At 41.5% G+C, this 26,717-nt stretch overlaps 1 protein-coding gene across 1 annotated transcript in view; it reads left to right on the forward strand.

The window, feature by feature from the left end:
- nrxn1a (neurexin 1a) overlaps positions 1-26,717 on the forward strand; it is a 2,049,839-nt gene that overhangs the window by 985,711 nt on the left and 1,037,411 nt on the right. Inside the window, exon 9 of the mRNA XM_041177542.1 lies at positions 13,818-14,256. Coding sequence (XP_041033476.1) covers positions 13,818-14,256 — 439 coding nt within the window. The remainder of the gene's footprint in view (positions 1-13,817; positions 14,257-26,717) is intronic.

Raw genomic sequence — 26,717 nt, forward strand, 5'->3', positions numbered from 1 at the left:
TATAAGGAGATCAAAGCTGGGAACTAAATATTCATGGGTACGTGACTTTTTGAAAGGACAGGCAGGAAGGCAAGGCTGGTGGGGTAGCTTTGTTAGTACGAGATGGAATAAGTACGACAACAAGATGGATCAGTTGATGTAGAATCCATATGGGTAGAGGTAAGAAATAACAAGGGGAAGAAGACACTAGTGGAAATAGTCTATAGACCCCCTAACAGTAGCTATACATTCGGACAAAGAATCAATTAGTAGATAATGAGGGCATGTAAAAAAGGCAGTACATTAATCATGGGTAACTTTAATCTTCATGTAGATTGGGAAAATCAAATTGACAGAGGTAACCATGAGCAAGAGTTCATAGAGTGTATTTGGGACAGTTTTCTAGAATGATAAGTTGTGGATCCAACCAGGGATCAGGCAATTTTGGATCTGGTAAAGTGTAATGAGGCAGGTTTAATAAATGATCTCAAAGTAAAGGACCCCCTAGGAAACAGTGACGATAACATGTTAGAATTTAGCATTCAGTTTGAGTGAAAAACTTGGAAACAAAGGAATGAGGGCAGTGTTTGCTGGAGTGGACTGGGAAAGGATTTTAGCAGAAAAGGTAGTTGATGAACAATGGCAAACCTTTAAGAAAATAGTTCCTGACTCACAATAAGGATATATCCCAGTGAGGTAGGAGGATTCTAGAAAGGGGATAAACCAACCATGGTTAACCAAGGATGTTAAGGAGAGTATCAAATTGACATAAAAAAACATACAACATGGCAAAGATTCATGGTAAGCCAGAGGATCGGGAAAGTTTAAAAGCCAACAAAAGATGACCAAAAAAAAGGGAGAAAATTACCTTTGAGGGTAAACTAACAAGGAATATAAAATGAATAGTAAGAACTTCTTTACATATATAAAAAGGAAGAGTGAGGCCAAAGTGAACGTAAGCCCCTTAGAGAATGAGGCTGGGGAAAAATAATGGGGAATGAGGAAATGGCCGAGGAGTTGAATAAATGCTTTATATCAGTCTTCACAGTAGAAGACACTAATAGCATTCCAAAAATACTAAATGATAAAGGGGCAAAAATGGGAACGGGGACTAAATAAATACAATAACTATCACTAGAAGAAAAGTACTAGGGAAACTAATGGGGCTAAAGGATGATAAGTCCCCTGGACCTGATGGGTTGAATCCTAGGATATTAATGATAGTAGCCACAGAGATAGTGGATGCACGGGTAGCAATCTTCCAAGAATCCTTAGATTCTGGAAAAGTCCCAGAGGACGGGAAAACTCCCTTATTCAAAAAGGGAAGGAGACAAAAAACAGGTAACTATAGGCCAGTTAGCTTAACATCTGTCACTGGGAAAATGTAAGAATCTATTATAAAGGATGTAATAGCAGAGCATTTAGAAATGCATAATCTAATCAAGCAAAGACAGCATGGCTTCATGAAGGGGAAATCATGCCTGACAAATTTATTAGAATTCTTTGAGGAGGTAACAAGCAGGATAGATAAAGGGGAACCAGTAGATATAATATATTTGCATTTCCAAAAAGGCCTTTGATAAGATACCGCACATAAGGCTACTTAATAAGTTAAGAGCCCAGCATGCTAGGGGTAGTATATTAGCATGGATAGAGGTTTGGCTAACTAATAGAAAACAGAGTTTGGATAAGGGGGGCATTTTCAGGATGGCATCCTGTAACTTGTGGAATTCCAGAGGGATCGGTTCTGGGGCTACAATTATTTACAATATATATTAATGACTTGGATGAGGGAAGTGAATGTACTAATGCCAAGTTTGCAGGTGACACAAAAATAGGTGGGAAGGCAAGCAATGAGGATGACACAAACAGTCTACAGAAGGATATAGACAGGTTAACTGAGTGGGCCAAAACTTGGCAGATTGCATATAAAGTGGGAAAATGTGAGGTTATGCACTTTGGCAGGAAGAATAGAGGAGCTGCATACTATTTAAATTGAAAAAGACTGCAGCACAGAGGTTTTGGGGGTCCTCGTGCATGAATCCCAGAAAGCTAGCATACAAGTTCAGCAGGTAATAGAGAAGGCAAATGGAATGTTGGCCTTTATTTCCAAGGGAATGGAGTGTAAAAATAGGGGAGTCTTTCTAAAACTATACAAAGCACTAGTTAGACCACACCAAGAATACTGTGAACAGTTTTGGTCCCTTTATCTAAGGAGAGATATACTGGCTTTGGAGGCAGTCCAGAGAAGATTCACAAGGTTGATCCCGGGTATGGAGGGATTTTCTATGAGGAGAGGTTGAATAGGTTGAGCCTGTACTCATCGGAGCTTAGAAGAATGAGAGACAACCTTACTGAAACATATAAGATTCTTAGGGGGCTTGACAGGGTAGATGCTGAGTGGTTGTTTCCCCTGGTCGGAGAGTCTTGGACCAGAGGGCATAATCTCAGAGTAAGGGGTCACCAATTTAAGACAGAGATGAGGAGGAATTTCGTCTCTCAGAGGGTAGTGAACCTGTGGAATTCTTTACTGCATAGGGCTGTAGAAGCTGGGTGAGTAAGTATACTCAAGGCTGAGATAGACAGGTTTGTAATCTGTAAGGGAATCAAGGGTTATGGAGTAAAAGCAGGAAAGCGGAATTGAGGATTATCAGATCAGCCATGATCTCATTGGATGGCGGAGCAGATTTGATGGGCCGAATTGCCTACTTCTGCTCCTACATCTTATGGTCTTAGGTAGGCTCAGCTGTCGCCACAGGCTGCCCCTACCACATTGATGGTCCGACCGCTCAGGGAGATTTTTATTTTAAAGTTAAATAAATTCAAGAGAGGGCACCTCGAAATGGCAGTGTCCTCTCACTTACTTATCTGAATAGGCACCCTGCTGCTTCTCCTATTAGCCCTCCAGTTTTGAGAGCCCATCCACTATCCATAATTAGGCAGTAAGCCCACCCTCGCCATTAATTGGCCAATTCTGGGAAAATCACTGCCTTGTGACTGTTCCCCACAAAGTGGGGTTTCTGATCCCCACTTGCCATGGACAGTAGAGTTCCATAGGCTGACGGGAAAATCCTGCCCATAATATTTTATTGTATTGCAGACTTCTCGCAGTGCAGGTTACAATAGATATCACTCAAATAGCATTGCAAACTTCTACAGATAACTGTCACATTTAACCAAAAGGACTATCATTTACTAGATATCCAGATTATGTGACATCCAGTGTAGAATCCTCCATATCAATACAAGATTTGCTGCATGTTGCCACAATGCCTTCATTCTAATGAATTCTGCCATATTTGAGGTTTTCAAGGAAGATAAAGCAAAGGGATAGCTTGTGAGTAACAAGCCATGGACAGTGGCCCCTCTAAGAACTGCAAGATCAGCAGCTGAGGATAATTATAACAAAGCACCTGCCCCTTTTGAGCATTCACAGGAAGAACTATAAGGGTCAAAAAAGGTGTTTTTATTGCCTTGATAGAATGTGAGGCCTTTGTGATATACTCCAGTGCATCTGCTGTGCATGTTTATAGCTTGTACCCTGAACAATTTTGCTATCTTGAGCAAGTAGATTCTTGAGACAGTGATCCTAACTTCTTTGGAAGCAGACAAGCATAGCCAGGATACTGCTAAAATTGGGCTGCAGTTATCTCCATTAGCATTGAGCAAGAAATAAGTATTCATTCTCCTTTGTTGCAAGGAATCTACAAGTGATCTAAGCCATCCCACTGTTTCCACCCGTGAGTGCCTATCAGTGCCTTTCTTTCTCTATTCTAACCCTTCAAGATACAACATAAAGGCCACGATTGCATTATGTCGTTGGCTGCCATTGTGCTTCAAAATATTCATGGCATTGAGGTTGTCCTTCTCTCGTGGTAGCTTGATGCTGGGAGGTGGCTGCAGCTTCTACTTGGACAGCTTGGTGCTGCCTTCATGTGCTGCTTGGGTGAAGAACTAATGCCTGCCATATGCTGCTGTCCTGAGAAATGGCAGAGATTTCAAGTCACCAGCATTTTACTGGTATATTGGCTAGTTTAATGATAATACCAAATTCTGAAGACCTTCAGAGCAAATTACCTGTACTTCCACGGAGAAGTCACTGAATGGTCCCTGAGCAATCTGAAAGAGGGGCTGATAACAAATGTAAGTGCAGTTGTCACATGCCCCTTTGATGCATGTCATGAGGAATAAGCTCTACAAATGTTCTTGCAAATGAGAACAATTGACTCCAGAGTCTCAGCTATCAGTTGCTGCACAATCTTGGATAGTCACCCCAAAGCTTCCATCAACGTCAGCCATGGCTCATTTAGTATCACTCCTGCATCTGACTCAGAAAGTTGTCGGCTCTACTTCCCTCTAGTACTCGAGTACAAAAATCAAACCTGACATTCCAGTGCAGTACTGCTGGGGTGCTGTACTGTTGGAGGTGCTACCTTTCAGATGAGATGTTAAACCAAGGCCTGCCTGCTCTTTAAGTTTGAAGTAAAAGACCTCATTGCACTATTTCAAAGTAGTGCATGGGCGTACTCTCAATACTTTTCCCTCAATTAACATCACAAAAGCATATAATCTGGTTATTATTACCTTGCTGTTTGTGGGGGCTTGCTGTGCACAATGTTTCCAACATTGCAACAGTGACTACACTTCGGGATATCCTGTGAAAGGTGTAGTATCAATTCATAGCTTCCATTTTCTCTTATCTACTTGTGATGTTCCAACTGTATTCTTTTCAGTGAGTACCTATGTTTTATGGGTTACATAACTCCAGATGAATGACCGACTTTCTCCTCAGCCTCCATTAGGAAACTGGCACATTCTTAACTGCACTCTGAATTACCTAGGTGCTACAATGTCACTCATGCTGTCCATTTTCCCCAACTGATGGCATCTTAAATAATAAATGATGTAGGGATACCATCAAGGGGTTTGGGGTAGAGGAACATGGGCAGGATCGTACTCCAGGACGAGGCTGTGTTTCCTGGTTATCATCAGCCTTTTATTCATCACCATTATCATTGTCATTATTTTTCCACAAGAATTAAATTATGTCCTCTTCCTCCTCCTCATCATTATCATTATTCATCATCATTTTTCTCTGTCCCCTGTTGTGATGATTCTGCAGGAAAGTACAATAGACATTATGTGAAGAACGACTGAGTCTTATCCCTGTGGGATGAGGGAGACACAGAAGTTGGAAACATTTGGCTATCTATCATTTTACAGGGATATCATAACAACTGCCTAGGTACACGCTTACCAATCTGCTGCTTGAGCTATCCCCACTAATCTCACAATCTCCCACAGCTAGAGCAATGTGCCTCTCCAATAGGCTGAGAACTTAAATGTTGAGAATGCTTGCTCTGCCATATCTTATAAGCATTGTGTGCAGCTTTCTCCTAGCAAGATTAAATAATTAAATTTTGGCTGGCAATCGAGGAATATCTCAAGTGGCATCAGACACCTGAAGTTAAAGACCTTGTGGTATTTCTGTGTTAAAGTAAAAGTTTTTTGTGCAAGTAATTGCTTCTAGGAGAGATGGCAAACAGATTATAAGAAACCAACTTAGTGAATTCCTTTACAGAATGCATTATGAAAGCTTACCCCTTGTTGGATTCATTTTAGAGTACAAATAGTCTGCTGCTACCCATGGTATCCAATGAAGAAAAGGAACAGTGACCTCACCAGGTCATTGAGTTTTATCAGGCACTGTGGGTGAAGAAGCTAACATTCATCACTAATGCTGCTTCTATCCACATGTCATGCAAGACGTTTTTCCAAGATGTCCTCCCATGGGTACCAGCAGCCTTCTCTCCTTTCCTGTGTTTAATCCAGAAGTATTTGTAAATTGGTCTGATGTGCTTTCTTTGCCTCTTTCCAATGCCTTGCTCTTACCTTTGGGCAGCTCTGCCAGGTCCTCCACATAAAAACATGTTTTAGGAGTGCCAGAAATCCTACATACGCCCCTATGATATATAACTTCCAGTTACTTCAGTCTTGCAATATGTTCATTACATACTTGCTGTGAATTTCTCCTCACTCTCTCCAAGTGCAGTAGTTTTGCATGGAATTGTGCTACTGAGACTGTGTTCTTTGTTGGGGTCAAAATGACAGGTGATTGGCAGGTAACTCTGTAACCTGAATTCCTGAGGCCAGTGATTTCATAAGAAGTTTGAGGTAATTAACCTATGTCCATTTGAATTGAGATGGCTTCACAAACAATTGTGACAATAGTTACAGCCATCCTGCCCCAGAAACACTCTTCAAATATTCTTTCATGTTATTGTTGTAGTATTTGTATTGTTTTGATGGTAGCTTGTTTTTTTTTATTCTTGGACAGTATTTCTATGGTTTGTACAAAGTGAAATATGTTTTATAGTGTAAAAGCTGAGCATTTTATTATACTGCCCTCTCTGTGTCCTATCTGTTTGTGAGGTGTAAAAAAAACATCTTCAACATGGCTACTTGCAGTGGAGTCCCACAGGTGAGTCTTTTCGCAGTGAATACACAACAGAAAGATGGTGACAAGACCAGATGGAATTCGTTTTTGCATTTCATTTCAGAGATTAAGAACTGAAGAACATTGTGACACGTTTTCTAGAACTCCTAAAGTTGTTTTGAGGATTAAGTGGTTTGAAAGATTTCTGCATATGCTCATCATATCCATGTACAGCTCAGTGAATCACACAGTATGCAATTGAATGAAAAAGAATGGCACAATTGGTATATTTGTAGATAATGGGGGAATTGAGCTCTAACCAGGAGGGCTAGCATTCATTACAAGTGAAGGTTTCATGCTTGACAGAAAGTGAATAAAATAGGCAACGAGGATAAAGTAAATGTTTTCCTCAACATGATGGAGCCAGATGCTTTTGATATAGCGTCTAACCAGTATCGCCCATGAGACCCCAGTAATATGGAATATGCTGAAATAATGAAATCCCGGACTCCTATTATGCACAACTAAGAATGAAATTGCATTGAGAGTTGCATCCCATCAAAGGAAACAGTTGCCAAGTGAGACTGTAGCAGATTACATTCTCAAGTTAAACTCTCTCACCATTGTGGGTATGGTGCAAACTTAAAAATCAACCTTAGAGGCACTTTCCTGGGAAGTTTAAAGACCTTTAAAATTCAGGCCAAGCTTTGAGTAAAGGCAATAAGTTGATGTGGGAGGAAGCCTACGATGAGGCGACAACCATGAAAATTGCAGAAATCGATAGTTGCAAATTGCAAGCAAGCTCTTTTCCTGTGCCAGCAAGGGAGATCCATTGGCTTTCAGTGGAATGTAGGCCATAGAAGCCAAGTTCAGTTTCAGAGCCAGAAGCTCAAATGTTATCATTGTCATGGTAACCACCAACTATCTAAGTGTCCCAATTCCAGTCAAAGTGCTATGCCTTTGGGAAAGTCAATCACATTCAGATGGTATGCAGGAGTAGAGGAAACAGCAAAGCTTCATGTTGCAGCCATACACCAGGTCAAGGTCATGGTAGAACTAAAGCTTGTTCAGAAGCCTGCAAGTCCCCGAATGTGCTTATGAAAGGTATGGAAACAGGAGTTGATGTTATACAGTAGGAAGATTGAGAGTTGTACTCAGTCATAGAGCAAGAACAACAGCACATGGAAGATGAGAGTAATAGGGCTGAAGATTTAATTCCAGTTCCCACAGTCAAAATGAAAGCCAGAGGCTCACAACATATTTTCACCATTGATACAGCTGCAGCTGTGTCTGTTACTTTGGAAGAAGAGTACAAGAAATCCCGAAGTCACATTCCCTCACGCAATAGTGGTGTGAAACTGATTAGTTATTTCCAATAATAGTATCTCAGTGTTAGTTACTACTAGTGTTAGGATGGAATATGATGATGCATCCAATTACCTGCCATTGGTAATAGTTGGTGGGAACTAAGTCTGCCTCTTGAGAAGGAATTGACTTAAGAAGCTAAGATTAAGCTAGGCTGTGTTATTTACAGTAGGGATCAATTAGAGCACATTTGACATTGAGAAAGTGTTAATAAAGCTAATTGAGCAAGGAGGCCCTAATGATAAAATTAGGCCTTGAAAGACCAAAGTCAAAATAAAGGACAAAGTACAGCCAACATTTTTCAAGGCTAGGCCAGTACCATAAGCACAGCAGAAGCAGTTGTTTAGGTTAGAAAGAACGGGGCCAATTGAGGTGAATGGGTAATTAAGAGCAATGAATGGCTGCACCTATTGTGGTAATTTAAGAGCAGATGGGTCTGTTTGTATTTGTGGAGGAAATAAGTAATTTTTTTTTTATTTGTTCATGGGATGTGGCTTTCACTGGCTGGGCCAGCATTTATTGCCCATCCCTCGTTGCCCTTGGGAAAGTAGTGGTGAGCTGCCTTCTTGAACTGCTGTAGTCCACGTGGTGTAGGTACACCCACAGTGCTGTTAGTAAGAGAGTTCCAGGATTTTGACCCAGCAACAGTGAAGGAACGGTGATATATTTCCAAGTCAGGATGGTGAGTGACTTGAAGGGGGAACTTCCAAGTGGTGTTCCAATCTATTTGCTGTCCTTGTCCTTCTAGATGGTAGTGGTCATGGTAAATAAGGTGATCGAGAATGATACCCAATGCCTACCAACAATGATCTATTTTTTAAAATTTAACTTATGGGGAGGTGTATTTTGCAATTAGAATTAACTAACAAGATCGAGGAATTGCTTTTCCTTCATACACACAAAGGATTGTAGCAATAGGAAATGTTACCATTTGGGCTGTCTACTACTGTTGCAGTGTTCCAGATTGTCGTGGACCAAGTGCTAAGCAGGATGAAGATAGTGTGTTATTTCTTAGATGACATTCTAATGAGCAGTAAGATAGAGAAAGAGAACATTGTAAGATTGAACAAAGTGCTAGATCGACTTCAGGGGCTGAATCACACCTACGTTGGGTGGGCTGGGCAGGAGCGGGTGGGGGCGGGGCAGCGTGGAGCTGATCACCGCCCACGATCGGCTGCACGCCACCATTTTACGTGAGTGGGCCAATTAAGGCCCGCCCAGCATAATACGCATTGTGTAGCGCTCAGCGCTACCTGTGCGGATGGGGGGAGGAGGAAGAGTCGGGGCTTGTGCTCTTTCAGGCACAACAATCTCCCTGAGGCACAGAGCTGCCTCAGGAAGATTGAATAGACAATATAAGTTTATAAAAATTCAAGTAAAAAACTATGTAAACATGTCTCCACATGTGACAGTGTCACATGAGCTGGGACATGTTTGTCAAGTTCACCAAACTTATTTATTTTATAAAACCTTCAGGAAACCTCATCCTGTCCGGCAGCAGTGTTAATGACGTAAATTACTTTCTTAATGGCTTTAATAGGCCTTTGACAGTTTGGTGGGTGTGCAGCCGCCTCTGGCGCACACCCGTCGAACGCAATATCGGAATGACGCGTGATAACATCGGGACACACACCCAACATCATCTCACATCATTTTATATGTCGGCACATCGGGCCCGTCCCATCTCATGGACAGCAATATTCTGGCCCAAGAGTATGGCATCAAAGCAAGAGCACAAGTGTTGCTTCATGGCGTACATATACAAGTGTAACGTACCTGGGACACTAAATAAAAGATGAAGGTATCCACCCAATGCAGGAGGAAGTTGAGGGGATTTTGATAGCAATTAAACCAGAGAACAAAGAAGAACTTAGAACATTCATAGGGCATAGAATATTCATATTCTATATTGATCCCTAACCTAGCTAACACATTCACTCTACTGTATCAACTGCTCAAAGAAGGAACAGATTGGGAGTGGTCTGTAGAGAGTCAGAAAGCATTTAAGAAGTGAAGAAAATACTGACTAGTGATGATGTTTTGACCCACTGTGATCCCAAGAAATAATTAGTTTTAGTGTGCAATCCCTCACAACAATGTTTAGGTATGGTGGTATCTCACTTAAGGAGTCGTAGAAATGTTCATTGTCTGAGATGCTGGCATACCGAGTTTTTGCTTTGGTACATATGATGTTGACTGCTTCTCTATCAGTTGACAGCCACAGGAAGATGAAGACTGATATTGCTACTGACGACTCGATTGATTATGTCAGCTGGTTGCTTACTGCAAAGCCTACAGCACATGATGGTCTTCGGTGCTCTTTCCATGCCAGAAGAAGGTATAATTAGCCTCATGAATAGAGCCTGTGTCAGCTAATCTGCTTTCTTGTAGAGCAGCAAGCTGGTGTAGCTCATGTCAATCAGGGCTATCTTAAATATACTTGCTGTGGAATGTGGTCTTTCTTTATGCCAGGGCACATAGTCCTCACGTTCCAGCTTCCAAGCTGAAAGGTTATCTTTCTTTGTTTACTGAATAACCTAGGCATGGTTTTAGGAGATGTAGAGTTGCCTAACACCTTTGTGACCTTCTCCTTCTCTGCTGGAAAGTAGGCTACAAGAGATGCTTGATGAAAAAATCATCAAAGGTGACAAAGGCAACTGCAACAGCTACAGGAGCATCTCACTTTTTAATATCAGGGGAAGGTATTTGCTAATGTCATACTTAAAAGACCCCATCTACTTGCAGGACCAGTGTACCTGGAACTAATGTGCAGTTTCTGTGGCGACAGAGCTACTACTCCATACAGCAGCGACAAGAGAAATGCAGTGAACAGCAATATACCTCTTTATCTTACTTTCATGGATCTCACTACAGTACTTGTCATTGTCAGCTAGGCAGGACTCTACAAGATTTGGGGGAAAACTGACTGCCCATCAAAGCTCCTCATTCTCATCCACTTCTTCTGTGACAACATGTATTGTATTGTTCAGTTTGATGGCTACACTTCTGACAGTTTCACATGGAGTGAAATAGAGAAAGGAGTAAAACAGGCTTAGTCCTAGCCCCACTCTATTCTTCTCCATGCTCCTGACCTTTGCCTTCCCTGAAGATATGGAAGGAGTCTACATGCATACTAGGTCAGACAGCAAACTCTACAATCTATCAAAACTGAAAACAATGACAAAACAAATGGGGCTAAATTTTATGTTCCTCCGGTGGGCATGTTTCCCATTGGGGGGACACATCAAATAGGATAGGCGCCCATCCCACCACCTTCCTGCTTACCGCTGAGCTCATCCCCACAATACGGCGGGGGGATGGGAGGGTGGGCACTGAAATTGGGCAGCCCATCTGCTATATTCAAATGAATAATCAAGGGTCAATTAGGCTTGTTGTCAAGCCAATTGACACTGATAATACGTTGCCCTCGCCATAAAACATTGAATGTGGGCAGTCAGGCGTGAGCAGGTAGCTCAATTTCTTTTTTTTAACTTACCTATTTAAAGAGGAAGAAAGGGGTGGGTCGCACTTCAGGGGCTGCCCTTTGATGGTCGTGAGGTGGCACTCCTCCCACCTTATGTTGAAACCCATTCCTTCCTACCTACTCCCTCCCTTAAACCCAAACCCTCCCTCCACCAGCCTTTTTCCCTAACCTACCCAAACCCTCCTGGCCCAAGATCCCAGGCTTACCTGCTCCAGGGATCCATGGTCCTAGATCATTATCTTCTACAGTCCCAGCAGCAGCCACAGATGTCTTCCTGGTGCTCCTGGGGCTGGTGGAGCTGCTGGCCAATCGGATTAACTGGCAGCTCCAGATGATGTGACCTCCGCCCTAATGAGTAGCAGATGTCTCATTCGGCCCTTATTAGTCCTCCTCACAGCGCTTTATGGCTGCGGAGCATGGCAGCATGGACATGTTGACTCCATGCTGATGTTTCCTGGAGGGCCATGCCACCCACCACCCCCACCAATCCTCCCACACCATCACCACCACACACCACCCCCCCCCCACCATATTATTCAGCACATTGCATCCTGATCAGAGAATTCCTCTATATATAGCGAAATCTGTAATAGATATTTAGAGTTTACTTTATTTCATCTCCGCATGTCTCCTGACATTTGACCACAGTGGATACTGGGTAAGTGGTACGAAGGGCATTAGGGCAAAGGATGTTGGGTGGGGGCATGAGTTGGCACTAACTTGGCATTGGGGCTGTTTGGGGCCATGGGGGTGGGTTGGGGCATGATTTTGCCTGAACTGTCACTAAGTTGGCATGAGGGCTGTAAGGGGCCATGGGTCCCATCAATCCTTTCTCAGTGAAGTACACAACAAAATAATGTATAGCAAAATGCTGGAAAAATGGACTAAGTCAATCACTGCCTGGAAGGAAAAGATTGTTTAATGTTTTAGCTTGGACTATCAGCAGAACTTCACTCAAAACTGCAGAGTTTTGATAATAGATTACACTAAAACATCTCTTTCTCTTATGTGGGGTGGGGGGCATGAGTTGGTAGTATGTTGGCACAGAGGCTATAAGGAGCAAGGGAGTGGGTAGGGGCATTAGCTGGCATGAGTTCGCACTAAGATGGCTTGGGGTTATAAGGGGCCATTGGGGTGGTTGGGGGCATGTTTAGACATAGGAAGTTTGTTGGGGGAGGTGAGGTGTCTGAGGGGTAAGGCCTAGGGGGTCTAATGTTTAAGAAAGCAACTGGGACCAAGTCCCAGAAAACCAAGGTGGGCCTTTTAATCAGTCCGTCTTGGCACTCAGCAGCCCCTGTGGCCATCTGCAATCTGCATTTGGGAGTGTTGGACTCGACACCATCCCATACCCACCCCCCGGAATGAAGATCCCGCCAGTGGGACACTTTTTCCCAAGGCAGGTGTGGTGAGCGGGAGATTTCCCAGCTCTGCATGCCTGCCCCAGGAGCAAAGATTCAGGCCAGAGTCTTTTAATTAAGAATAATCCATCAATGTCACAGCTCCAACCATTAGGTGGAGCTGGCAGTCAAAGTCAAAGCTCAGGCTTGACACAGTCAGAGATGTTGAGATGGAGTCAAGCTAATGAAATGGAAATGGAAGAAAATATTCTAACAGAAAGAGAAAAATGCCAGATAAGATAAGCAAATATATGTAGGAAAGACAAAGAAAGAAGTAATTTGTTCTTTTCATTGTTTCTTGCCAAATGATGATATAAACATGTACTGGTGTTCAAATTTTTTTCTACATGTACATTACTCCGGTAGTATTGTTCATTTATGTGTTTTCGTTGTGGTTACAGTAAAAACAAGTATTCAATCCCACTTGTTAAATTTCAGGTATTGTTGAAAGTGGATTAGTCACATTGTATCCTAGGAAATTATGTACATGTACCATTTTACATTTTAAAGTATAAGTTTTTTTAAAATGGGAAGGATGTGTATTGTAAGAAATGAATATTTGTGATACTGACCTCTGGGGAAGTATAAATAAAGTCTACAATATGTCTGCTTGCAGTTGAGTCTCACATGTGAGTCCTTTCTCAGTGCATTATTTGACAAACTGAAAATAGAATATAGCAAAATGCTGGAAATATGAACTTAGTCAGTCATCATCTAGAAGGAAAAGATAGTTTAATGTTTTAGCTTAGATCCATCAGCAGAACTTCCCTCAGAACTGCAGAGTTCTCATGAAAGATAGCACCAAAACATCAATCCATCTCTTTTTTATGTGTTACTTTCCTGCTATGCTTTTCACGCATTTTTGTTTTTTCTAATAAAAATTCCAACAACGTTGATGTTTCTTTTTATATGAAAATGAAGTTCTCTTCTCTTAAGCTGGACATTGCAAAATAGCCAAGATAGGATATCATTGAATTCATTATATCTCGGCTGACTCTATAAGTTTTTGATAACAAAGATACTATGCTTTCCTCTTTCAGTGCATCTTGTCCGTAATCATTGTTAACTGGAGCCATTCTGTCTTCAGCAAATGTAATATTGCTTAAAGCTAGCTTCCTGACAAATTCAATCTTTAACCTTATTATTTCACTTGTAGGTTGTTTATAAAAACAATGATGTTCGTTTGGAACTATCACGGCTTGCAAAGCAAGGAGATCGCAAGATGAAGATTCACGGAATGGTGGCCTTCAAATGTGAGAATGTTGCAACATTAGATCCAATCACATTTGAAACCCCCGAATCCTTTATCTCACTACCAAAGTGGAATGCTAAAAAGACAGGCTCCATTTCATTTGACTTTCGCACCACAGAACCAAATGGACTAATTCTTTTTAGTCATGGCAAACCGCGACACCAAAAAGATGCCAAAAACCCCCGAATAGTAAAGGTGGACTTCTTTGCAATTGAAATGCTTGATGGACACTTGTACCTTCTACTCGACATGGGATCTGGTGCTATTAAAACAAAAGCCACTCAAAGGAAGGTGAATGATGGAGACTGGTATCATGTGGACTTTCAGAGAGATGGGCGATCAGGTGAGACATTTTAACCTTATCAATTTTTTAAAGAGCCATCAATTCCAGTGGGTGTGAGGAGCAAGAGACAGAAAGCAGCATGAGATCAGGTCACACTTTAGCCTCAATATTGCCTGAGCGTTTCCTGTTGAGTTCCTGTTTCTTGATTTGGAGGTGGAGCCTGTGCCCACCCAAATAAGGCCACAGGAGGCTGGGATTTCCAGTTCTAGGAATTCCCATGAACCCAACCTCAGGTGTGCAATTTGATGCAATACTGACTGGGACAATTAAAGCAAGAAAAGCAACATTAGTGTTGTCAGAAGAGTGGCAGTGGAAATCACATTGGGTGTGACCTGAAGAGGAAAACAGTGAAAATGTTTGAAATTTTTTTCAACTGTGGGTAGAGTCTGCCATTCTGGAGTGTGGTGTTTTTCGGTAATTGTGGGTGGGGGATCGAATGTTCACTTCCAAGTCACCAACGCCACATTTTGCAGACTCCTGAAGATGTGCTTACCCAGAGTGGCATGGGTACCCTCCAGCTCCATGCAACTGAGATGACATACCACTGACCCATACAGATTCTTACAATTCTTACAAACAGCTCACTGCTGTTGAGATTCTGAGGCAATTGCCAAGATTGTATCCCCATGGAATTACCACTCCAAGAGTTTTCGAAAATAGTCAAGTTATGATTTATCTCGTGTAGTCTAAATGAAAGTAGTTGCATGGTAGGTGTTTTTATGATATATGTCCATGGCTTACATTGATTTCTAGTATTTTTGTGAAAAATATCCATGTTTCCCTTGGGTTTTATTCACAGGATGATAAAACAAGCATTAAAAACCAAGTTCAGGATCCGAGATCCAATTAAAGAGGGTGTCAAGATCAGTGCCCTATCATAATTTTAGACAATCAAGAAATTATACAACTTTAACATATCTTTAATTAGTTCAACTTTTGAACACCTCCTGTTTCAATGGTAGGGAAACAGAATTAGCTGACCTCAGCCAAGATCTTGTTTGAAGAGATTCATGCTCTTGATTGGTAGCCTTCTTAGATGTAGACCTGAATGTCTACTAAGTAAGTACAGATGGGCCTGGCAGTGATTCTCAATTGATGATATAATTGAGTGAACTATTTTGGAAGAATTACTACACCAAATAAAGAAGCAGAATTCTGGTTTCTTCTGGTTTCTGGATCATCAGAGATCGAATGTATACCTGAGACGCACATCAGAACCCTGTGGAAGTCCTGATGTGCCAACCTACATGGCCATTGGGAATTGCCTGGGAGTTTCAATTTCCGATGGGCAATTACCGTGCTGTCTGGGAACTTCGTCAAATGTCTCTGACTCTAACTCATTCAAATGTCTTGGACTCTGAGTTAGAGTTGGAGACGTTCGAGGCGGGCCCAGGGGAGCAGAGTAATTGCCCATTGGGAGTTGAAACTTCCTTGGCAATTCCCGTGTTAGAGTCGGAGAAGTCGGGTAGTTCTGATATACTTACCTGGATTGTTACCGAGAAAATGTTAGATTAAAACCTTGTCTTAGATCTGGGTAATGACACAACTGACCACCCGATCACTCATACTGACCCCCTCAACCACCCCCCATGTCACGCCCCTATACCTCCAACCAACTGATTATCCCCCCCAACCCAACTACCACCTCACCCAACTACCTACTTTGCCACCTACCTACATGATCCACCTTACCTCCTGCCAACTCACCCACCTACCACCCCACCCACCTACCCATCTCACCCACCTGCCACCTCACCCACCTTCCACCTCACCCACCTACACTTCATCCCTGTATCCACTTACCCACCTGCCACCTCACCAAACTACCAACTTACCCACACAGCCTTCTCATCCAACTATCACCTCATCCACCCTACGCATCTCACCCCCTCTACCCACAGACCACCACACCTACCCACCGCACCACCTACCCACTTACCCATTTATCCACTCTACCCACCTACCCATCCTACCCAGCATGATCTTTCTTCCCCTCTGACTCTACTCTGCTTTGATGAAGCTCTCCGATGTATGCTGCATTTTGCATTTCTGGAAAAGCTCAGCTCAGGTGGTCCTGGAAGAAATGTGGAGCAGTGGCGAGTTGGGGGGATTTTTAAGCGGACCTGCCATTCGATGATGATTGCTGCTCCTCAGAACATCCAGGCCAATATTTGACAAGATAACCATTCATTCAGGATTTTTCAACAACCTTGCATCTTTGGTTTTACCTATTGATTAATTCTGTCTCACACTTTTGGACTAAATGATTCCTTCTGGCAACTTGCCCAAATATATCAATAGTATTATTAGTATAAGCAACGTATTAACAGGAATACATTTTCAAAAGCAAATTGGAGGGCTTTCTCATGGCTGAATGAGTTAATTGCATTGAGTAGTTAAGCTAGACAGACCAGGAAAGTTCCATGTTTCATCTCAGGCTGTGCTTGATCAGTTCATTTCTACCAGGCTCATCGTTAGAGAGGTTCCTGCTTATGATCGTATCGAATGCTCTTGCTGGAATTATGCAGGCTTGCAAGTTAGAGACAGAGATTTGGATCAGCTAGCACAGACAGTCAAGCCTCTGATTTTGTTTTAATTTAATCTGCCCTAACTAGTTTAGGGAGGTTCCTGAAGGTAAATCATGGATTCCGAAGACAACCTTTGCTCTCTAAACTGTTTTTTGTATAATTTTGCAAAGATAAACAGCTAAAATTAAAGGTGAATTGTAGAAAACCTCCAGATTGGGAAAACTTAGGTGGAAAAAGTGTGTTGTTTTATGAGTTAAAACAGGAACTGCAAGAATTCACTGTTGGACAGCAGTTATTAATGCACAAAGCCATCATGAATTTGACAGTATTTGTTAATTAATTTTCAATATTTGTCATATTTCTTTCTCCCACCATTTAGATTTACTCTATGCTACACATCTCTCAGTGATGAAATGATCAGGCAAATTTCACATTGAGGTCTCTATTACTGTTACTTCGGTAACAGATGGCAGGAACTGCACAAGAGCAGTTAGTTCAGTTCACCATCTGATTTTATTTTCTCCCTGTGGAAAATGTCTCACATCTGACTGCCAATTTTATTTGAAGGGCCAAGATTAGAAGCTCACGGTAACTTTTAACTCAAAGGCAGAGTAGAACTGTTTACGCCAAAACACTGTCTACCATGCTTTGTAAATTATTTTTTCCTAATGTTTTTTACTTCTCCGTGTGCCCCACCCCCACTCCCCGCCCTTGGCCACAGTAATACTTATACTTTTAAAAAGGCTTGGATAGAAATGAAGATAGCTTGTTCTTCCTTCCCACGGGAAACAATTTTGCTCAGACCACGCCAGACATCAGGAAAAAGGGGTGAATATACACTGTTCAATTTTTACCCCCTTACCCTGTTTTGTTGATGGGCTTCCCTGTGAGTGCTGAACCAAACCTGTGCCAAGAACTGCAAGAAGAGTTTCTAGATGTTGAGCGGACTTGAGGGAATACTTTGAGGGAGCTGCTTTTGCCCAGCACTAAGGTGCAGGATGCAGGAAACTCTGTCTCATAATTTCTTATGTTACTGACAAACATCTCAAGATGCTATACAGTTATATACACAGCCTAACATGAGTCATTGGGAAAATGATGGAATCTATTATTAGGAAAATTTTAACAATGCACTTAGAAAAGCATAGTATGATTAGAACAAGTCAACGTGGTTTTGCGAAAGGGATATCCTGTTTGATAAATTTATTAGAGTTTTTTGGGGATAGAACAGGGTAGATAAAGAGGAACCAGTAGATGTAGTGCACCTGGATTTCAAAAAGCATTCCATAAGGTGCCACACAAAAGTTTAACAGGCAAGGTAAGGGCTCATGAATTAGGGGGAAATATATTAGCATGAATGGAGGAATGGTTAACAGATAAGAAGCACAGTGTAGGCACAAATGGACTATTTTCAACTTGGCAGGCTGTCACTAGTGGATTGCTGTAAGGATCAATGCTGGGACCTGAGCTATTTACAATCTATATTAATGACTTGGATGAAGAGAGAGAGTATTATATTTACATTTGCTGATGATACAAAGATAGGTGGAAAGGCAAGCTGTGAGGAGGCCACAGAGTGGCTGTAAAGAGATATAGACAAGTTAAGAAACTGGGCAACAAGATAGCAGATGGAATATAACGTGGGGAAATGTGAGGTTATTCAGTTTGGTCGTAAGAATAGAAAAGCAGAATATTTTTTGAAAAGTGTGAAACTTATAAATGTTGATGTTCAGAGAGACTTGAGTGTGCACTTACAAGTAACACAGGAAATTAGAATGCATGTACAGCAAACAGTTAAGAAGGTAAATGGCAAGTTGATCTTTATTGCAAAGGGATTGGAGTACAGAAATAAAGAACAGTTGTAAAGGGCTTTTGCAAAACCACATCCAGGATACTTTGTGCAATTTTGGTCTCCATACTTATAGACTTGCATTGGAGGCAGTGCAGTGAAGGTTTACTAGATTGTTCCCTGTGATGAGAGGCTGAGTAACTTGAGCCTATATTCTCTGGAGCTCAGAAGTATTAGCAGTGATCTTATCAAAACATATAAGATTCTGAAGGGACTTGATAGGGTAGATGCTGAGAGATTGTTTCCACTGGTCGGGGAATCTAAAATATGGGGACATATTCTCAGGATAAGGAGCCAAGCATTTAGGACTGAGATGAGGAGAAATTACTTCACTCAAAGTGTTGTGAATCTTTGGAATTTTCTACCTCAGAGGATTGTGGGTGATCCATCGTTGAATATATTTAAGAGTGGGATAGTTAGGATTTTGTCTCTCAGGGAATCAAGGGATATGAGAAGCGGGTGGGAAAATGAAGTTGAACACTGACATCAGCCGTAATTGTATTGTCTGCCAGAGCACACTTGACAGGCTATATGGTCTATTCCTGCTCCTATTTCTTGTGTTCACACAATGCACTTAATTTGTAAAGTTATCTACACTGTGTAATGTACAACAGCCAAAAGATGTATTGTTTGTTGGTGGTGCTGTTTGAGGGTAGATTGCTACACAGGATCCTGGGAAAGTTCCTGCTCTTCTTTGAAAAGTATGTTGTTATCTCAACCACCAGAAAGTAGCCATGTTTAAACTTCTCATTAAAGAAATGCTGTAATGAAGTGTCAGAATAGATAGTGCGCTCAAATTCTTTTGTGCATTTGAATCGATAGAGGTAGGTTCTAAGTTTCATCACAATGGAAAACTGGTCGTCATGAATCACCTGCCCATTATATGCGCTACCCAATTTTTGTTTCATTGGGTTATGATTAACAGTCAAATCATTATCCTCAACTGAAGTGAGGAGCTTAAAAACAATCACAATCACTAGGGTAAAGATACTGAGAAAACTATCAGAATTACTGGCTGACAAGTCCCCTGGACCTGATGGCCTACATCCCAGAGTCTTAAAATAAGTTACTGCAGAGATAGTAGATGCCTCAATTGTGAAATTCCAAAATCCCCTAGATCCCAGCAGATTGGAAAATCTCAAATGTAGCACCTCTTTTCAAGAAAGCAGGAAACCACAGGCCAGTTAGCCTAATGACTGTTATAGAGAAAATGCTAGAATTCATTATTAAGGAAATGATAGCTGGACATTTAGAAGATAATAATACAATCAGAGCCAACATGGTTTTGTGAAATGGAAATTGTGTTTGACAAATTTATTAGAGTAACAAGCAAGGTGGATAGAGGGGAATGTGCAAATGTGGTGTATTTGAATTTCCAAAAGGCATTTGATTAGGTACCACATCAAAGATTACAACACAAAATAAGAGCTCATGGTGTAGGGGGTAACAAATTAGCATGAATAGAGGGTTGGTTAGCTAACAGGAAGCAGACAGTAGAGAAAAATGGGTCATCTTCAGCTTGTCAAGCTGTAACCAATGGAGTGCCACAGGGATCAGTGCTAGGGCCTCAAATATTTACAATCTATATCAATGTCTTGAATGAAGGAGCCGAATGTATGATAGGTAACTTTGCTGATGACACGAAAGATAGATAGAGAAGTTGTCAGGAGGACATAGAGGGCAGAAATTTTTGCTCGGCAGGTGGGCGCATGCCCGATCGGCACGAGCGTGAAGTGATGAATGTTGATGTTGGCCGAGCGTGCTGACGTCAACACGCAGTCACATGATAGTTCGGTCAGTGGGCGTGCAGTGGAGTCGGCAGCACGCCCGCCAACAACTAAAAGGCCTGTTAAGGACATTAAATTATCAATAAAATCAAATTTTTCGCTGCCTGTCCAACCTAATAGTTGGCGGGCAGGGAAAAAGGCCAAGCGGTCTTTGCATTTTTTGGGAAACCTCATCCATGGGCAGGATGAGGTTTCCAAAAGCAAATAATAATAAAATAAAAGTTTTAAAATTTATTTAATAACATGTGTCTCTGTCACATGAGCAGGGACATGTTTTATTACATTTTTATTTTAGTTCATTTTCTTTTTAAAAAAATGCCTCATCTCCCTGAGGCAACTCTGTGCCTCAGGAAGATTGTGCAACATTCACTCGCGCACATGCGCGAAATTTTTGCTCAGCCACTTGCCCTCCTCCCCCCACCCGCACAGGCAGCCGCTTGCATTTCATGCTGGGCGGGGCTTAATTGGCCCGCCAGCATGAAATTGCGGTACGATGCCGATCGCGGGCGTTGGTTGGCTTCCCAACTGTCCCCGCCTGCCCCTGCCGAGCCCACTCACCAAGGGCAAAATCCTGCCTACAGCATCTACAAAAGGATTTAGAAAAGTTGAGTGAGTGGACAAAATATTGGCAATGATGTATACTGTGGAAAATATGAACTTGTCAACTTTAGCAGCAAGAATATAAAAGTAGTATATTATTTAAATGGACAGAGACTGCAGAACTCTACCATACAGAGGAATCTGAATATGAATCACAAAAAGGTCCATGTGCAGGTACAACAAGTGATTCGAAAGGCAAATGGAATGTTGGTGTTTATTGCAAGGAGAATTGAGTATAAAAGTAGGGAACTGTTGCTACAGCCATACAGGGCCTTAGTGAGACCGCATGTCAAGTATTGTGTACAGCTTTGGTCTCCATACTCAAGAAAGGATAAAATTGCATTAGAAGCAATTCAGAGAAGGTTCACTCACCTGATTCCTGAGATGAAGAAATAATCTTCTGAGGAAAGGTTGAATATGTTGGACCTACACAAATTTGAGTTTAGAAGAATGCAAGGTGATCTTATTGGAACATATAACTTTCTAAAGTGACCTGATGCTGAGAGGATGTTTCCCACTTGTGGGGAATTCTAGAACTAGGGGACACAGTTTAAATTTAAGGGTCTTCCATTTAAGACTGAGATGAGGAGAATTTTTTCTCTGAAGGTTTTTAGTCAGAGGAATTTTCTTCCCCGGAGAGCAGTGGAGGCTGGGTCATTGAATTTATTCAAGGCTGAGTTAGATTTTTGATTAACAAGGGAGTGAAGGGTTATTGGGTGGGGGGGGGGGAGGGTGGTGCAGACAGGGAAGTAGAGTTGAGGCCACAATCAGATCAACCATGATCTTATCGAATCGCTGCCCAGGCTCAAGGGGCTGAATGGCCTACTCCTGTTCTTAAATCTTTTGTTCTTATGAATGTCAGTAAGCAATAAAATATGTTGGTAATTATAGTTAAGTACAACACTGCTATTACCTGACATTCATACATGGGCATTTTCCAGCTTAAGTCACCATATAGGAATCAGGAAAATAAACCTCAGCTGAATTTTCACCCTCTCTTACCCAAATTATTGCGGCCATCTGAATCACCTTTACTGTTAAGCTGGCTGAGATCAACATAGACTAGAAACTGAACCTCAATCCATTGTGTACTGTATGGCTGATGACTACACAAGATTGTGAAAGTAACTACAAAGCCATTTTGAAAGATTATGGGCACATTCCCCCAGAGTGGTATCTGGGTGACTCGTCAGCAAAACACATTGGCAAGCCATCCAGTCTGTTTTGGAGACGATGCCTAATTTCCATCAGGTTAGTGGATTGCTGTCAGCAGGAGCAAAGTGCACTGTGCCTCCTCAGAACTCCTTCAAACCAGAGGAAGGTATTTGCTCTTGGGATGTTGTGGGTCATTGATCTATAGAGGAGTGGGCAGGACCAGAGTGACATTCCTGTTATCTCAGTCCCACAGAGCTTCCCTCTGGGGTCTTCATTAGCTGGACCATCACCTGATATTAATCAAAGCATGCACCTTCTGCCCAAGGCTAAAATTCATGAATTTTAGAATCTTCAAAGTCCTGCTTACATAATTCAGAGGTGGTTAAAACAGTCATTGTAGCTCCAGAGATTACTAACGAAAATATAAAATGAAAATATATTGTAGTTTTAATTAATAAAACTATTTTTTAATGGATCTATTAAAACCTGTACAAAAATCTAACAAAAATATTGTTGATCTCTTTTTATGATGTGTCATATTTACATTCTGTGCTTTAGAAATCTATTTGTTCTGTGATCTTTCATAACCGATCTAGTATTTACATAAATGTTTGGCTACGCTCATAAGCATTGATACTGCCGTTATCCAGAGTTTATCTAGGTAGTTAATGTGAATCTGTTTTGTTAGTGGATATGTTGACTTTTATTATCTACATGCAAAACATTTTTCACAGATATTGGTAAGCATTCCTATCATAATCTGTTCTTTTCATATTTTCAGTGTGAGCAGGATTTGGCTTTTTGTTTTATTGTTTGAAACCGTATCTGAAAATGGTATATAATTTTATAATTTCAGAGCATAAAGCTAGAGGTGCTATGCATTCAATTAAGAATCAGACCAGCTGATGGAATATGCAGTTGATTCCCTAAGACCACCACTAGAGATACCACATAAAACCATGTATTTCAGACTTACTTCTCTTTGTGCTTTAAGGAATGCTGTGATACTTCTGCATTGATTACTGAGAAATGGTTCTTCATAAATGTTGACAATTTTGAGGAGAGTTGACATCATTTAAAGTCAAGTATGTCTTCTGGGTACAATTAATTTTTAAAATATAGTGTTTTGGCCCTTCTCTGAAAATTTTAACTGGAACCGTTAATACTCTTTTATTCATATAACTAGAGCCAATATCAGTTTTTTAATGTCTCATAATGGTTCTTAAGAGTAACAATCATCCCAACCTGAAGGCGCAACATTGCCAGTTACCTCAGATTCTTTTGGCTGTTTATTTATGAATGAGAAATAGCAATATATTATTGTTGTACAAGATGCTTTGAGGCATTGAAATGACAAATTGAAACATTAAATGTGTATTATGTTTTAATTTAAAGGGACAAGAAACTACTTCAGAAGGAACTTATTTAGTGTATATGTTGTAATAATGGATGTGATCTATGAAAAAATATCATAGGGGTAAATAGGTTGCATATTTTGGACCAAGTTTGAGTATTAATAGAACAGCTGTCATTGACTTGAAGTTCCAACAGACTTGTGCCCATAATTTCCACTGTGGTAAAAGGCTTAGTGATGTCATTGGGTGAAAGAATCATGTGGAGACTTGCTTTCTTCTCGAAGGAATGGAGTTCCTAGGGGGTGCAAACTCACAACTTCCAGCTAGTGGTTTCAGTGTTGCATTGATAGAAACCTGGAGGTAGATTAGCCACCTGTCCTCTGGATTGGACCATAGTGTACTGTACTAGAGACTATGGAAGGGGAAAAATTATGGCCAGAATCTTTGGGTCGGTGTGCAGGGGTGGGCCTTGCTCGCCAACGTATAAAATGACGCATGGTGATGTCGGGCATCCCAATGTTACTGCGCGTCGTTCCAATCTTCAGTTCGGCAGGCATACGCTGGAGTCAGCTGCGCGCCTGCTGCACTGCCAAAGGCCTATTAAGGTCATTTAAATATCAATTAAAATACTTAACTGAGCTGCCCGTTCAACCTTAAGGTTGGCGGGCAGGCGAAGACCCCAGGCGGCCTTCGCATTTATTATGAAACCTCATCCATGGGTGGGATGAGGTTTCATGAAGGTTTTTAAACTTCAAAAAAAAATTTTTTTTTAATTCGTAGACATGTCCCAGCTCATGTGAGACTGTCACATGAGGGGACATGTCTTAATTTTTTTTTTCTTTCTTTATTTAAATTTTCAAAAATAAAACTAATCCCCCTGAGGCAGCTCCGTGCCTCAGGGAGATTTCTGCGCTCTTTCACACGCATGTGCAAAAGAGCACAGGCCCCGACTCAGCCTCCTCCCCCCGCCCGCACAGGAAGTGCTCAGTGCTTCCGGATGCGCGTAATGCTGGGTGGGCCTTAATTGGCCCGCGCACGTAAAATGGCAGCGCGCAGCCAATCGTCGACGGCGATCGGCTACACGCCTACTCCTGCCCAGCCGCCTCCCCTATGTTTTAAAAGAATGGAAAAGAATAACCAATATTATGATGCTACAGATAATAATTTGTTAAATATTTTAAGATACATTTTTATAATTTTGAATCCCAAAAACAAAACTTTCCTATTTTCCTAGGTTTTTTGCACTTGTGGCTCATGAGGCGATTGCCTTTCCACACCAAGATGCATTTTGAGAAAATTTCCTAAGACTGATGCATTGAACTCACTGGAATATAATTTGTGGTCACTGCAGACATTTCTCCCAACACAGGATGGGTCTGTTGGGATATGGAATTGGAATCCATTTTGCTGGTTTCCCATATGGAATTTTAATCTAAATTGGTTTTTGCAAATGAGCCATTTTGTTTTCAGGACTCCACTTCCAGCACAGCATCTCATTCAATAAGAACATGGATTGGAGAATCAGGTGTATATATTAACATACCTCATTCATGATACTTCCAATTTTCTAGTGATTTAAACTATCTGAAAATTAGGATCATCACATATTGGCCCTCCATACTTCAACACCCAGACCTCCAACCTGCATCCGTTGAGCAAAGAAACTTTTGCTCCAACTCAGGGAGTGAAAGGGTATCTCACTACAAGCTACAGAACCCTGTGCAGATTTGGAAAATCAATTTAAAATAAAAAATGAAGCTTGCATTATTTCAAAGCTGAAATAACTCAAAAAGAAACATGTCAGGAAGATAAATTGGCTTCAGAGCTGATTAAAGAACCAAGTCAGGTAGGTGGAATTAGAGTACAGTTCAGCTATGATTTAATTGAATGGCTAGCAGTACGATGGGGCAGATTAGTCTACTCCTGTTTGCATGACTCTCTACCTGTCACTGTCCCATCATATCTGCAACTACATACTTGCAAATGTGCAAAATCTGAGTCAGCATTGCGGCAGCTATGAGTATGTTGCAAAATAGCAATGGCACTGCCGTGGCCCTAGAGATCACTTTGACAAATGTCATCTGTGGTTTATCTTGTTTTGCTTAGCTTTTAAAAGGCAATTTTAAAATTCATTGGGCAGAATTTTGCCGTCAGCGAGCAGGGGTCGGGGCCCGCTTGCCGATGCATAAAATGACACGGGATGATGTCGGGTGGAACCCCCGACATCATCCCGGCCCATTTAAATTTTCAGGAAGGCGGACCTGGAGCAAATTCAGCTGTCTGCCTGCCAACGTGTCAATGGCCAATTGAGGCCATTGGCAGGATCAATTATACAATTAAAGGACCTGCCCGTCCAACCTTAAGATTGGTGGGTTGGCCAGGAACCCCAGCGGGCAATAGAAAAAACATGAAACCTCATCCACTGACGGGTTGAGGTTTCATGTAGGGTTTAAAAAAATTTAATCAACTTATTATGTAAATTATGAACATGTCCCATCTCATGTGACATTGTCACATGAGGGGGACATGTTAAGGATTTTTTTTTCTATATTTAATATTCTTAAAAGTGTCAGTGATCTCCCTGAGGCAGCACTTTGCCTCAGGGAGATGTGCGCTCTTTCATGCGCATGCACGAAAGAGCGCACTCTCGCTTTTGGGGAATTTCCCCCAGCCTGCCCACATAAAAAGGCGATTGGGCCCTGCTTCTCCAGCGGGTATCGGCTCCCCGCCCGCCGGAGATTGGGTCGGGCAGAAAATCTTGCCCATTATATTTGCTCAGAAACTGGACAACATATAATTTCTTGGCTGATCAAGTTGGTGTTTATAAAGGAAAATTGGGTGGTCCATAAAGCTGAATTTGCACTCATTTTGTTCCTGTTGGTTATTCAACTGTGTTTTGGGTGGTGTAGGATGCAACAAGTTTATGGACATTACTGCTTATGTTCCAGTCCTGCTGCAATGCTACAACAATGATTGTCCAATTGGAAATTCTCTTATTTGTTCAGTTTTTGGAGAGAGAAGATGAGGAACAACAAGGCTATGTCAGACAGGCCAACCTGCACCTGAAGATGTTGACACTATGTTCAACAACAAAATTTCAGGCCAGTATGCACACAAAGTTCCATTTATATCTAGAGAGATTTTGGACTTGATATTAACCCTGTCAGAGCAGGAGTAGCTGGCAGTA

This window comes from Carcharodon carcharias, chromosome 2 (genome assembly GCF_017639515.1).
Source record: "Carcharodon carcharias isolate sCarCar2 chromosome 2, sCarCar2.pri, whole genome shotgun sequence".
Taxonomy (NCBI): Eukaryota; Metazoa; Chordata; class Chondrichthyes; order Lamniformes; family Lamnidae; genus Carcharodon; species Carcharodon carcharias.